Source organism: Dermochelys coriacea, chromosome 12 (genome assembly GCF_009764565.3).
Source record: "Dermochelys coriacea isolate rDerCor1 chromosome 12, rDerCor1.pri.v4, whole genome shotgun sequence".
NCBI classification, from domain to species: Eukaryota; Metazoa; Chordata; order Testudines; family Dermochelyidae; genus Dermochelys; species Dermochelys coriacea.
Genome location: NC_050079.1, coordinates 41,785,395 through 41,798,651, shown reverse-complemented (window position 1 = coordinate 41,798,651; position 13,257 = coordinate 41,785,395). Strand labels below are relative to the sequence as shown.

Sequence of the window (13,257 nt, the reverse complement as noted above, 5' to 3'; positions counted from 1 at the left end):
GAGGACAGAAGCTGCTGCTGTTGCCTGAATTCCCCATGCTGGGGCCACAAACACGTGCTGCAGTTTTTAGACGTGTCCTTCCTACTTCCATGACTTTACAGTGCATCCTGCGTGCCCGAGGGGGCTGTGCTCTGCTCCTTGGGAGCATTCCCCCAGGGTCCCGGCTGCCCAGAAAGACGGGGACAGAACCAGGGTTAAATTCAGCGGGAGAGGTACAGAGCAGAACTCCGGTAAATATTTTCAACCCCCCTGGAGTTTTTATAGCATCTTGGAGATGGGGGGTGCTCTGGGAAATACTCTGTAAGAATTTAAGCCCTGGACAGAACCTCTCTCTTCACAGGACTGTAGTGATCTGCCACCTTCACAGAGTTGCACGCAAACCCCCAAGCAGCTGCTGATCGTTTATTGCACAAGAAATTGGCATCACTGAGGCAGGAAAGTGCAGTACAAAACTATCAAGGTTACTGCTCAAAAGCTATTGCAATTTGTTGTATCCATAGACTTCATTATATATAGCTATGTACACAGATGCTCTCACACGCACATGGGGCCCGCCCCCCACGTGCACACCAACACTTGGGCCAATGCTGTTGTCAAGCCTTGGAAGGGTGAACTCCCTGTGGCAGCAGCCTAGGGCAGCAGAGGTTGTAGAATAAGGAAACAACATCAAGGCAAATGGCAGAGAGCTGGATTCTGCCCTCACTTACAGCAGCGTAACTCCAAGGGCTTCTGATCTCCACCACAGTTTGTGACAGAAGAATCAGGCCAAGAGTTTCCACTTGACCCCACAGACCGAGCAAAGGCCACACGAGCTCTTTACACATGGGCACTCAGCAGCCGCCCTCAGGGCAAGTCTGGAGGGGTCACTGCTTAAAAAAGCTACCGGCTCGTTTCAGCGGTTCAAGAGCCCGTTTCACAGGACCAGAGCGAGAGAGAACGACGCATTGTCGGTACAAAACGTTAGTGAGCCTCTAGGATCCTACTGAAGAGCATCACCACGACCTAGCAATACGTTCCATTTAAATAGTTAAAGAACGAGCCCGGCGGGCCACCGACACTTGCAAATCAAAGCAGACGACACAAAGCCTAGGCTGGTGTCCAGCCTGCCCTGCCTCATGGCGGCCCTCCCCACTGCTCACTCCTTCGGGGCAAAGTTCCGAACCTGTGCAGAGACAAAGGTCCCATGAGTTACTGCACAACTGAAAGGAAAAGGGCACCCCATGCTCATTGGGCGGGAAGTCAATGGGAGTTTTGCCATTGCCTCTGTGGGGGCAGGATTGGGCTCATGGATGTCACTACCCTGGACCACCTGAGTAGGAGTTTAAGCTACTTTATCGATACACCAGGAAAAATAGAAGTGAAAAATGACACTTAAAAAGCAGTTCCCTGTTCATTTGACTGCAGCTAACTCTAAAAAGCTCTGTCCAGCGCTAGGCCCTGGCAGGAGCTCCACAGACAGAAGTGCCCACCCAGCCCTGCTGTCTCAGGCCGGTCCTGAGCTCCGGCCTCTTGTTGCTGCAGTGAGCAGCCTCAATCCAAAGGGACGCAGGGCCACAGCTAAACGCTCTGTGGCACTAACAAAGGAAAGACACACTGCAGGAAATCACGGGGTTTGTTCGGAATTCTCCGCTTTTCATTCATTCATTCGAACACGTTCAATGCCTGTTTTCCAGGTGGTAGAGGTAACAATTGCACACACTTCTTTGGTGCAAGGTGGCTCGGGGAGGGGGAAGGTGTCTTCACTACTGCCCAGCCTTGTGGGGACACCGCTGTCTCTCAGGGGGTCCCTGCTGCAGGCCCAAAGACCCCAAAGTGTCTGGAGCTCGGCCACTGGGCTGCAGTTGGACAGCGACTGGAACTTGTACAGGGCCCGCCCCCCCGGGAGGGCACCATGTGGCAAGGGCCCAGTGATCCAGTCCCCTCCCAGCCATCTGCTTCATTCCCCCTCAGTAGCGGCATAGGGGCGGGCTCTTGGGTCCGTCTCCCCCCTTACACCTTGGGCTTGCTTTGGAGGTGGGGGGGCAGCCCGTCTGCCATTGGGCTGCATTGGCACAAGCCTAACACAGGAACAAGAGTGACAGACAAACTCCCAGGGAGGGAGGGAGACAAACTGCTCAGTGACGGGCGCTTTCTGCCCGCCCTGAGAGCGAGAGCACCCAGCTTGTAGCCTGCTCCAGGCGCTGCTCTGCCCTGGGCCGGCCGGGGCATGCTGGGGAAGGAGCAAGCTCCATTACTCCTGGCCAAAGCCTTCTGTCTCCTCGATGGCATACAGCAGCTTCTCCTTCAGCTGTTCATAGCTCTTGTAGGGAGGAAGATCCAGGCGGTTAAAGCTGGCGAGAAAACAAAGACTGTCAATGTAGTGGCAATTCCCGCCTCCCTCCCCCACTCCATGCTCTCCTGAGGCAGGGGCATCTCCCTGCTCTCTCAGCCATGCTCTGGGGCTGCACTTGGAGATGCATGAGCTGGTCCCAGCACATGGAAGTTGTGGCCACATCCCCTGCAAAACCCATGGTGGAGCTGGTTTGAGAGGAAGCAAGGAGCAGCCCCACACAGACTGCTTGGATTCACCCCCACCTGCTCCAAGAGGAGTGAGACTCACCAGGTGTGACTCCGGGGCAGCCACGTCTCTTTGCCAACTTTATCGATACAGAACTTCTGTGGCCCATTACTGCCTGTCAGTCACAAACAGAACAACTCATTACTTTACAGGAAAGGAAACACTGAAAACTGGAAAGGACACTTCATGTAACATATAGCTAATCTGTGGGACTCACTGCCACAAGATCTCATTGAGGTAAAGAGCTCAGTAGGGATTTATATGGGTAATAAGATTATCCACAAAAAGAAAAGGAGTACTTGTGGCACCTTAGAGACTAACAAATTTATTAGAGCATAAGCTTTCGTGAGCTACAGCTCACTTCATCAGATGCATTTGGTGGAAAAAACAGAGGGGAGATTTATATACACACACAGAGAACATGAAACAATGGGTTTTATCATACACACATCCGATGAAGTGAGCTGTAGCTCACGAAAGCTTATGCTCTAATAAATTTGTTAGTCTCTAAGGTGCCACAAGTACTCCTTTTCTTTTTGCGAATACAGACTAACACGGCTGCTACTCTGAAACCTAAGATTATCCACAGTAACACTAACTAGGATAAACATTTCCCTTATCAAGTATTACAGCTCTTCTGCTCCAGGGCTTAAGCCAACATTACCTGCCTGGGATCAGGAAGAAATTTCCCTGATAGGTATGTTAGTGTATAAATGGCCACTAAGGGGTTTCTTCTACCTTCCTCTGAAGCAGCTGGTACTGGCCACTGTCAGCGACAGGATGCTGGACTGGACAGACCATTCATCTGGCATGCTATGGCAAAGCTGGGTTACTGGTGGCAATCCATTAGAGATCACCAAACCAGACTAGAGAGCGGGACTAACAGCTCTTTCAATAGCTACATATAATGTGCAGGAAGAAAAACTTATCCTGGGGGATTTCAGTCTGAGGGATACATGCTGGAGGTTTCCTGCTGTCAGGGTGGAAATGTCCTTGGAGTTTCTAAAAATTATAGACAATTTTCTAACTCAATAAATACTGCAACCAGCTCAGGGTAATTCCATATTAGACCTCATTTTGATATCTGAAGATGAACTGATCACCGAATGAAAATGAGTGGTTGCCTAGGTGAAAATGATCATGATGGATTACATTTGTTACGAGCGAACAGTCCTGACCAGTAATACATATACTTTGGGCTAAAGGTTGAAAATCATTATGAGTAAAAATGATTAGGAAGAAAAATTTAAACAATTTAAACAAAACATGAAAGGTAATTGGGAGGTGTCTAGGAAAACTTAACTAAATACCCAACAAAACACAATTTCACAATTACAAAGGAATGCTTCTTCAATTAATATCCTCATTAATAAGAAAAGTAAAAACAGAACTAAAAATAATATATAACAAATGGAAAAAGAAGGAAGTTGATAGCGTTGACTATAAATTAGCAGTGATGAAATGCTGACTATTGATAAGGGAGGCTAAAGGTATCAGTGAAAAAATCTATGCCCAGTAGGTTTAAGGACAATGAAAAGGAATTTTAAAAAATACACTAGGAACAGAAAAAATCCTAGCAAAGGTATAGGTCAGTTAACAGACAGGGATGGTAAAATTATCATTGATACAGATGAGGCAGAAGTATTCAATAATTATTTCTTTTCTGTATTTGGAAAAAAGCTCCATGGAATAGTCACAGCTTATAGTAATAATGGAATACTTTCTATTCCAACAGTAACAAGGACGGATGTTAAATAGCAACTGCTAAGTAAGCATTTTAAACATGCAGGATCAGATGACTTTAATTCAAGAGTTTTAAAACAATTGGCTGAGGAGCTCTCTGAGCCACTGAGGTTGATATTTAACAAATTTTCTAACACTGGGGAAATTCCAGGGGACTGGGAAAAATGCTAATGGGACAGTATTTAATAAGGGAAAACAGGATAACCTGGGTAACTATATGCTGAGTAGCTTTACATGAATTCCATGAAAATAATGGAAAGGCTGATACGAGATGCAATCAGTAAAGAATTAAATGCCAAACAGCCTGGTTTTATGGAAATTACGTTTTGTCAAACAATACTGATCCCATTGTTCGATGAGATTACAGGTTTGGTTGACAAAGGTAACTGTGTTGACAGACATCCTTCTCCTGCTGTAAGGCATTTGGCTTAGTACTGTACAACATTTGGTTAAAAATGTGAGAGCTGGTGGGAAGTGTGTCCCTTCTCTGGGCCTTGGCTTACTTCATTGCTTTTGTAAAATGCTCTGAGATGTACCGTGGAAAGGCGAGTATAACAGTCACAACATTGCCCCCCTCTGCTCCCGATCCTTCCACACCACTGGACTATCATGAGTCTCTCTCTCCTTTATTCCCCCTGTGGCAGCTGGGGATAAATACCAATGAGCTCTGCGAATCCTCCAACTGGTAGGCGGCAGGTCCCTGTAACGAACTGTAAAAGCCGGATCCTCTTCTCATTGTCCATCTCCTTAATCACCTGAAACCAACAGAGTAGATGCAATGAGACAGGGATTCTGCCATCACCTGTGTGCTCCTGGCTTCAGCAATGGGGCTTGGGGGCAGCATCTCTCCCTCCTGCCTTTGTGGCACCTGTCCAGCTCCAACAGGAAACCAAACTGCAAAACACAGAGCGTCCCCCAGACGCTGAGGCTGCAGGATCTAATCTACAATCCACAAGGGTGTGGGATGGGAGTAGTGCCCAGCCTGAGAATCCTCAGGAGAGATGACTCCACCCCCGTCCCTGAGAACACAACTGGAGCTGCTTCTCCTGCTGGCACTCCTGGACACAGGCTTTACCCCACACTGCCCCGGCTGAGGGCTAGTTTGCTCCCGTTCCGTTCTGACTGCTTACTGAAGAGAAGAGGCACCTGAACTGGGGCTGCTTTATTTCCAGCCTCTTTTGTCACCCTCTCCCATCCTGCCTCCCCCAGAGCAGCAGCTATTGCTGGAAACAGGGTGACCACAAAATGCTGCCTGCTGCCCTGGGCAGCTCCGGAGCTGCTGCCAGCTTGGACCAAAGCCTTCGTGCTGGAGACGGGTTTGGTTTCATCTCATTCGGTCTGGAGGTTGGAGAGGCGTGCAGCCAGGCTGATCCTGCCTCCCAACGCCACTCCCGCTCGCTGACCAGGGCCCAGGTGCCATTCAGGCTCACCTGCCAGAACCACTGGATCTGCTTGCTGTTCTTGGTGTAGTGCCGGTAGATGGTGTTCTTCTGCCAGTCACTCATGTCCATCTCCTGCATGCCGCAGAGCATCAGCTAGGGAACCAGGAGACAAGTCAAAGCCGAGCTACGGACCCTCCTCCACCCGCACTCTAAGCGGGAGAATGGCTGGAGTGGCACATGCACCAGTTTCTCCAGGGTCAGACTAGGCAGCGGGGTTCCAGTTCCGCCCATGCCCCAGGCACTGGAGCAGTCAGGGCATGGCAGGAAGACTCCAGTTGGGTAGAGGCCAGCCCGGCAGTAGGTCACTTGCTCTACAGGCCCGACAACTTCCAGCAGATGGCATGAGAGCTTGTGCCCAGATAACGTCCCCCAGCCAGTGTAGCATTTCAGGAGCAAAGTTAAATACAAACTGTATTTTTACTGGGCCCTGAGCTAGATTGAGGGGTTCTTGGCTATTAGCCGGCAGCCCCTCCTGCCCCAGCTGAGGCTAGGACTTCTCTGCTGTGGGACAGTGAGTGCCAATGCTCGAGACTCACCCAGCCAGGGGTGTTGAGACCCAGCACTCCACTGACTCACCTCTAGCTCCTTCTCATCAAAGTACCGCAGCCACTCCAGCGGCGCCACCTCATTGAAGCCATCCAGGAAGGCCTTGGTCTGCTCCTCCACGCCCCGCGTGAACCTCCAGTCTGTCAGCAGCCTGCAAGGGCAGACGCGACACATCATGTACCCCGGCCAAGCCCTCAGACATGGTACCCGCAACCAATGCCCAGAGTCCTGCTGGCCCTGCCTTCTGAACCTCTGGGGCCAGGAGCAGAGCAGACGTTCCTGGCCAGCAGCAGGGCAAGTGCAGGGGAGAGGAGCCTGGCAAATTCTCAAGGTTCCTCCCGATCCTTTCTCGTGTTGTGCTCCTTCCCACCAAAGCCCAGAGCGGTGGCTCTCCAAGGGCCTGGCGGCAGAGGGCACTTGGGAAGAGAGACCTGCTGTCGTGGGTGCGCTGGCACAGCCTCTCCAGAGGCCTGGCCTGGCCTGGCGGAGCGATGCACCAACTCGAACCGGGTTTGGGGGATTCTTCTGCTGCCTGGGCCCGACTCGGCACTGAACCAGCAGCACCCAGAGCTGCGGTGGGCAGGCAGCTGAGCGGCTGCAGCCGCAGGCTCTGGGGCAGAGGGAAATAAGAGCCTCTCCCCACGCTCTACCTGCCCTCTCTCGAAGTACTGGCAACACCGCCCCCATCACCAGAGCCAGATCCCACCCAGCCCATCTCTTCATGCCTGCTGCCCACGTCAAAGCCAAGTAGCCCAGGAGCAATGCCGTGCCCCAAACCCCACACTCCATGCCAAGGTTGGGGGAGCAGCAGACCATCTAGAGCCCAGGCACTGGTACTTACATGATATACTCTTCCTTATTCTCCTCCGTCACCCGGACACTCTCCCCTCCTTCCTTCAGCTCATGTGTTGTCACCTTGCCCAGAATCTCCATGTCCTGGATGAAGTACAGCTCCAGGCCACACTCCTCCAGGCTGTTCTCCCTAGGGGAGCAGCGACACAAGGAACATTAGCCTGGCTGCACCCAGCAAGGCCTGGGCATGGCGAGATCCTGCAGGATGGGGGCCGCAGCACTCCCTACGGGGACCCTGGGGTCACTGTGACCAAGCTGCATGCCTTGGCATGGCTGGCTTTTCCGCAGCTGCTTGGAGATTTCACCGGCTCGTGTGCAGGCGTTGGTGGGTCTGATACACCAGGCCCGAGGCAGGATCCTCAGCACACCTAGCCCTGGAGTCTAGCCAGCGTGGGCAGAGACCACCCTGTATGGGGACTTTGCCCCATCACCCCTAGAGACGCAGGGCCTCTGGGTCAAGGCTGGGGCTGGCAGGGGAGAGGCACTGACTTGATCCAGACGATGGAGTTGTAGAACTCGGGGTCAATGGATTCCAGGTCCTTCAGCGTGGGTCTCTTGTTAAGCATGCGTTTGTAGAAGGGGAGCGTGAAGCCAGTGTCAATGAATTTTCCATGATACAGCGCCTGCGCGGGAGAGAACACCCTGGTCGTGGGCTCTGGGTCCCAGCCTGGCCATGGAGCACAGCTGGCAAGGGGGACAAGTCCCAGAGGCTGGCGACTAGGTAACAGGGTGGAGAACGTGGCCCCTCATGATGGCACAGCCCAGCCCTGAATCCCAAGGGGGGCAGCTCTCTTGGGTGCCCAGGAGTCCTGCCTGCAGCGCCGGGCGTGCAGAGCACCCAACTTCCCTCCCACCCCCCAATTCCATGGCATCTCCCTCTCCCTTCGCAGCTCTATTAAGAGCACTTGTTTAAACAGCCCTGCTGTGGCCGCCCTGGATCCTGGCTTCCAGGAGCCGCAAGGCAAAGGCAGCCAAAAGCAATGCAGACGCTTGTCTGGAGCAGCCCAGCGGTGATTAATAATCGGGGGGTTTATGGGGATCCGGCTCTGCTCCAAGCAGAGCCGGGCGGCTGGGGGAGACCTGGAAAGAACGTATCAGTTTCCTGAGCATGGCACCATGGAGGGGCCGATCCCAGAGCAGGGGTACTCTGAGTCCCAGCTCCTGCCAGGCCTGACCCCAGGCCATGGGGAAATGAGGCTGGGCTCAGGCCACCAGAGACTGGGGGAGTCACGCTGGGGTTTGAGCAGCTGGAAAATCTCACGTTGTTGGGGCTAAAAATAGTCCCCAAAGCTGCAGATCAACTGGAACGCTGGGGGGGGGCAACCAAGGAGCTGGGCACATCCCTGCAGTACAGCTGGGCTAGGCCCCGGGAGCCTCCTCCGATACACAGAACCCCCCCTCTGAACACCCCCCCCAAACCTCCTCCGATACACAGACCCCCGCCTCTGAATACCCCCCCAAACCTCCTCCAATACACAGATCCGCTCCCTGAACACTCCCCCGATACACAGACCCCCCCTCTGAACACCCCCCAACCTCCTCCGATACACAGACCACCCCCTCCAGCCACCCCGCTGTGCCTCCTCTGATGCACAGGCCCTACTGCGGCCCCACAATACGTGCCCCACAGAGACCCTTCTCACCACCCCCACAGATACAGACCCCAGAGCCCTGCGCCCCTGCCCCACTCACAGTGCACCCTGACCCCCAAGCTGTTCCTGAGGCTGCAGATCTGGTGGAGCCTACAGTCCAGCCAAGCACACGGCTCCCCCCACAAGTCCTGGCCTCTGGGACGGAACCACCTTTGGTGCCATGTTTGCCCTTCGCCCCCAAGTCGAGGCTGGGCCCCGCAAGCGACCAGCTGCTCCCCTAGCACAGAGACCAGCTGTTCCTGTACACCTCGCCCGGGCCAGCCTGCCCTGCGGGGCCCGACGCTGCAGAGACCAGGGGGAGCTGCGGGCCCTCCAAGGAGCTGGGTGGGCAGCTCCCCCTCCGGAGCCCAGGCTGGGAACATTTTTGGGTTTAAGTGGCTGAGCTCCATCCAATCCCTCCCCTCCTCCCCACTCTGCAGCACCCCATGGCCCTGGCTCCTTTCCCCCCCAGCCCTGCCAGCCCCGGGGCACTCACCATGGCGATGAAGCGGCCGATAAAGCGGAAGTAGGTGAGGTGGTCGGGGTTGATGGAGGACGCGGGATTGATCTGCAGGCAGTAGTTGTTCTTCCCGGCGTATTCGAACAGGCAGTACATGGGGTTGAGCACCTCGTGGGACAGGAGGAAGAACCATTCCCTGGGGAAGGAGAACAGAGCGCAGTGACGGGTGCTCGGCGCCCCCAGGAGGGCAGAGTTGCAGCTGCTCCACTCCTGCGATCCAGGCAGCACGACCAGGGCTCCCGGGGGCCAGTGAGCAGGCAGGCCTGGGCCTACTGGCCCCTGCATACAAGAGCTTCACCTGGGGAAAGGGAGCAGCCCAGACGCCTTCACTCGGCCTGCGCATGCCGTCTTCTGCAGCGCACCCCTGCAAACCAGCCCGTCTCTGCTGGGTGCAGACTGAGCAGTCCTGCAGGAGCAGGGGGGGTCCTCACTATCCCACGTCAGCCTCCACCCCAGAGGTAGCTGCATTTCAGCACTGCTACATGTAGCCTGGGAAGCATTTTAGGAGACAGCAGCACGACAAAGTCTTGGAAAACACCCCAGTGACCCTGGGCTCTGGTGTGCCCAGCACTCACTGGCATTGGCCCTTGGCCTGGCAGGGATGCCAGGGGCCCCAGAGTATCCTTGTACTACACACACACAGTCTCCCTGCCCAGGTCTGCACACTCCCACCAGCCACACACACCTGCCTGCTTGCCTGTCCCCACCACACTCACTCACACCCGCACACACAGCCCCCATCCGCCTGCCCACCTCCAGTGCACCCATACCCACGCCCAGAGCAGGGACACCCACGCCCCAAGCACCAACACACATGCACATGCCTGCACACACACCCCCTCACATACCTGGCCACGCCCAGAGCACACACACGTATGTGCACATGCCTGCACACAAACACCAGCCTAGTGCACACACCTGCCTGCCCCCAGAGCACATACACGCACAAACCACATACCCCTGCCTGTGCCCAGAGCACACGCACGCGCCCTTCCTGAAATTGAACTTGCTGTCTCTGCCCTCTCCCCCCCATGAGCCTCGTCTCCCATGGCTCCCGTGCAGGGAACACTGCCCCTTCCTGGCTCCTTAGCTCCGTGGAGAAGCACAAGAGAGGCGCATGGTCCTTGCCTTGGTCCTCCCTAGCAGCTCAGGGAGACGAGTCGTCCTCCAACGCAGAGAGCGCCCGGTATCCTGTCCGTGGTTCTACCCTGTGGTAGAACAGCATGACGTAACCTACCATAGGGTAAAACCACTGGCAGGACACAGAGAGAGACACAGAGAGCAGGAGCCCACGGACCAGAGATGGGAGCAGGGTCACCGTGGAGGAGGAGGAGTTGGGGCGTGACAGACACGAGGACGCCGGGGAGCCGGGGGGGGAGGGAGGAAGACGAGTTTAGCACCAAGCCAATCACCCAGGCAGAGGCAGGCTGGAGCCAGCAACGACACAGGCACCTCCTCTGGCCGGACGCTGCACCACGAGGCTTTCCTCAGAGCCCCCGGCTGAGCCCCCCAGCCCCGGGGGTGCAGGCAGAGCCCCCAGCCCCAGGGGCGCAGGCAGAGCCCCCCCGTTCCCCAGCCCCGGGGGCGCAGGCAGAGCCCCCCAGCCCCGGGGGCGCAGGCAGAGCCCCCCCATTCCCGAGCCCCCCAGCCCCAGGGGTGCAGGCAGAGCCCCCCCGTTCCCCAGCCCCGGGGGCGCAGGCGGAGCCCCCCGTTCCCCAGCCCCAGGGGCGCAGGCGGAGCCACCCCCATTCCCCAGCCCCCCAGCCCCGGGGGCGCAGGCAGAGCCCCTCCGTTCCCCAGCCCCGGGGGCGCAGGCAGAGCCCCCCCGTTCCCCAGCCCCGGGGGCGCAGGCAGAGCCTGGCATGGGGCCCTCTGGCTCTATTTTGTTACTGTGGTGCACACAGGATACAGGCCATTTCTCATTCAAACCCGGCAGGATGTGCCCTAGGCTTCTCTGTCGCAGCAGGTGTGAGCAGGGCCCAGGGAGAGGAACACGAGCCCGAGCTCAGCCCTGTGAAAGCCCCAAGCCGCTCCCTGTGCCCCATGCAGGGCATCCCCCGCAAGCTGCCTCTCCACTCAGCAGGACTCACCTGGCAATGCCGCCATAGTCCAGCCCCTCCTCGCCGCGCATGATGATGTACAGCCTGCGCCGCAGATCATAGGGCTTCATGTTCATAATCTACGAGGGGGAAGAGATGGGACTCATCACCCACAGGGGCCTATCGCATAGAGGCTGCCCCGATATCCAGGGGCAGCCAGGCTCCTGAATCCCTGGACCCTACTACACGTCCCCTTTCACCGTGCCAAGCTCTGCGCAGGGGAGAGCCGCATGCAGAGACTCACCTGCTGGAAAGAGTCCTCAAAGAGCGTCTGCCGGGAAACGCTGATCTTCACGTGGCTGGGCAGCGCGTTCGACTGGAATCAAACACAGGCACTGGGCTCAGAGTCAGCACAGCTCTGCCCTCCCTGTGAGCCTCCCGCACCCCTTCCAGCCGCCCCCAGCCTGGCTGAGCGAGAGCCTGTCCTGGTCCTCCGACTCCCCCTCCCCCTAGCCTCTGTGCCCCACTCCCCAGTACTCACATGACACAGGAAGCGGAACTGGTGATATTTCCAGCGAAAGCTTCGGTCGTAAGCCCCAGGGGAACCCCCCTGCTTATTCCTACAGGAGCAAACACATGGGCCGTGGATGAGAACCCTCACACCCTGCACACTGGCAGAGCCACCTCCTCCGAGAGCTGAGCACCAGCTCCAGCCAGGAGAGCTCCCTCACAACACAGCAGCCCCCACCTGCTCCGTGCCTGGGGACTGGCCAGCCTTGAACAGCTGGGCTCTAGGGGAACAGAAGCCCGGTGTGAGCACGCCCAGCTGCCCAAGAGCATTGGGTGGCAGGGAGGCACAACCACCAGCCATTGGTTACTTGGCCCCAGTGGCCCCAGGCCACCCTGAAGGTGCACAGGCCACGATTCAGAGTCCTGCACAAACAGCGGCACTTGGCATCTTCCCAGCATCTCATGAGAGCCTCACCCCTCCTGATGGGGGTCCGTGCGAGTGGCCCAAGGCTGCAGAGTGGAGGACAGAAGTGCCAGGTCCCAGCTCCTAGCCCATGTGCGAGCCACCAGGCAGCACGTGGCAGTGAATGGAGGAGGGGCCCTGGCAGGGAACATCTTACCCAGACTCAAAGCCGGGGCGTGGGTCTTTGAAGGTGGTGGTGCGAGTGTTGTGATCCACAAAGTAGCGCACCCCCTCGCTGGTGTATTTCATCTCCCAGCCAGGTGGCAGGGCCGGCTCCTGGATCATCCTGCCCAGCACAAGGAAAAGATTACTGGACACAGGCACACTGGGGGCAAGAGAGTCTGGTTCCCCCTGCATGGCCTGCTCCTACACACACTCCTAGTCTGGGAACAAGTGCAGCTCCTGGCCCCCAGCCCCTCACTGCTCCCCTAAGCCCCAGGGGTCTCCTTGTAGCTGTAGCTCTGTCCTGGCTCCCAGGAAGCCCTTCCATGCTGCAGGACTGGCAAGGGCCTGGGAGGCACCTGGATCAGCCCTGGGCCAGGAGCCCTGCACAGTGTGATCTCAGCCCAGGAGATGGACTCCAGCTAACACTGCGCTCAGCGTCTCCCAGGAGAAGTGCCCAGTGGGGAGCACAGCACAGCACCCCCAGGACTCACTCTTTGGCTGCACTGGCCCAGCATAGGGTGGGAACCCGTGCACAGAACCATGCAGTAGGAGGGGGCATGGACCTCGGAGGGCCTACATGGGAAGTGCCTCCTCCTGCCCAAACCAGCCCCCAGTGTTCCCCTTGCATGGGGGCCTGGGCCATGGCTGCCTCCTAGTCTGGGACCTGGAAGATGGTCTCAGACAAGATTCCCAGGAGAAACCAGCATGCCCTCTCCCCCTGCTTGATGCTTTTGCCCCCTGCCAGCAGGTGTCTGTCTGCAGGACTGCTCCGGGGCCCATGTCCTGAGT

At 56.7% G+C, this 13,257-nt stretch overlaps 1 protein-coding gene across 4 annotated transcripts in view; it reads right to left on the bottom strand.

Moving 5' to 3' along the window:
- Positions 1-386: 386 nt before the first annotated feature.
- Positions 387-13,257, bottom strand: part of WWP2 (WW domain containing E3 ubiquitin protein ligase 2) — an 86,449-nt gene continuing 73,578 nt past the window's right edge. For all 4 annotated transcript variants that reach the window (XM_043494722.1, XM_038367758.2, XM_038367754.2 and 1 more), the window contains 12 exons: positions 12,461-12,589; positions 11,872-11,950; positions 11,635-11,706; positions 11,382-11,470; positions 9,268-9,427; positions 7,630-7,763; positions 7,130-7,270; positions 6,319-6,439; positions 5,731-5,835; positions 4,959-5,055; positions 2,600-2,672; positions 387-2,330 (listed from right to left, as the gene is read on the bottom strand). In XM_043494722.1, the coding sequence (XP_043350657.1) occupies positions 2,231-2,330; positions 2,600-2,672; positions 4,959-5,055; positions 5,731-5,835; positions 6,319-6,439; positions 7,130-7,270; positions 7,630-7,763; positions 9,268-9,427; positions 11,382-11,470; positions 11,635-11,706; positions 11,872-11,950; positions 12,461-12,589 (1,300 nt within the window). In that variant the 3' untranslated portion in view covers positions 387-2,230. The remainder of the gene's footprint in view (positions 2,331-2,599; positions 2,673-4,958; positions 5,056-5,730; positions 5,836-6,318; positions 6,440-7,129; positions 7,271-7,629; positions 7,764-9,267; positions 9,428-11,381; positions 11,471-11,634; positions 11,707-11,871; positions 11,951-12,460; positions 12,590-13,257) is intronic.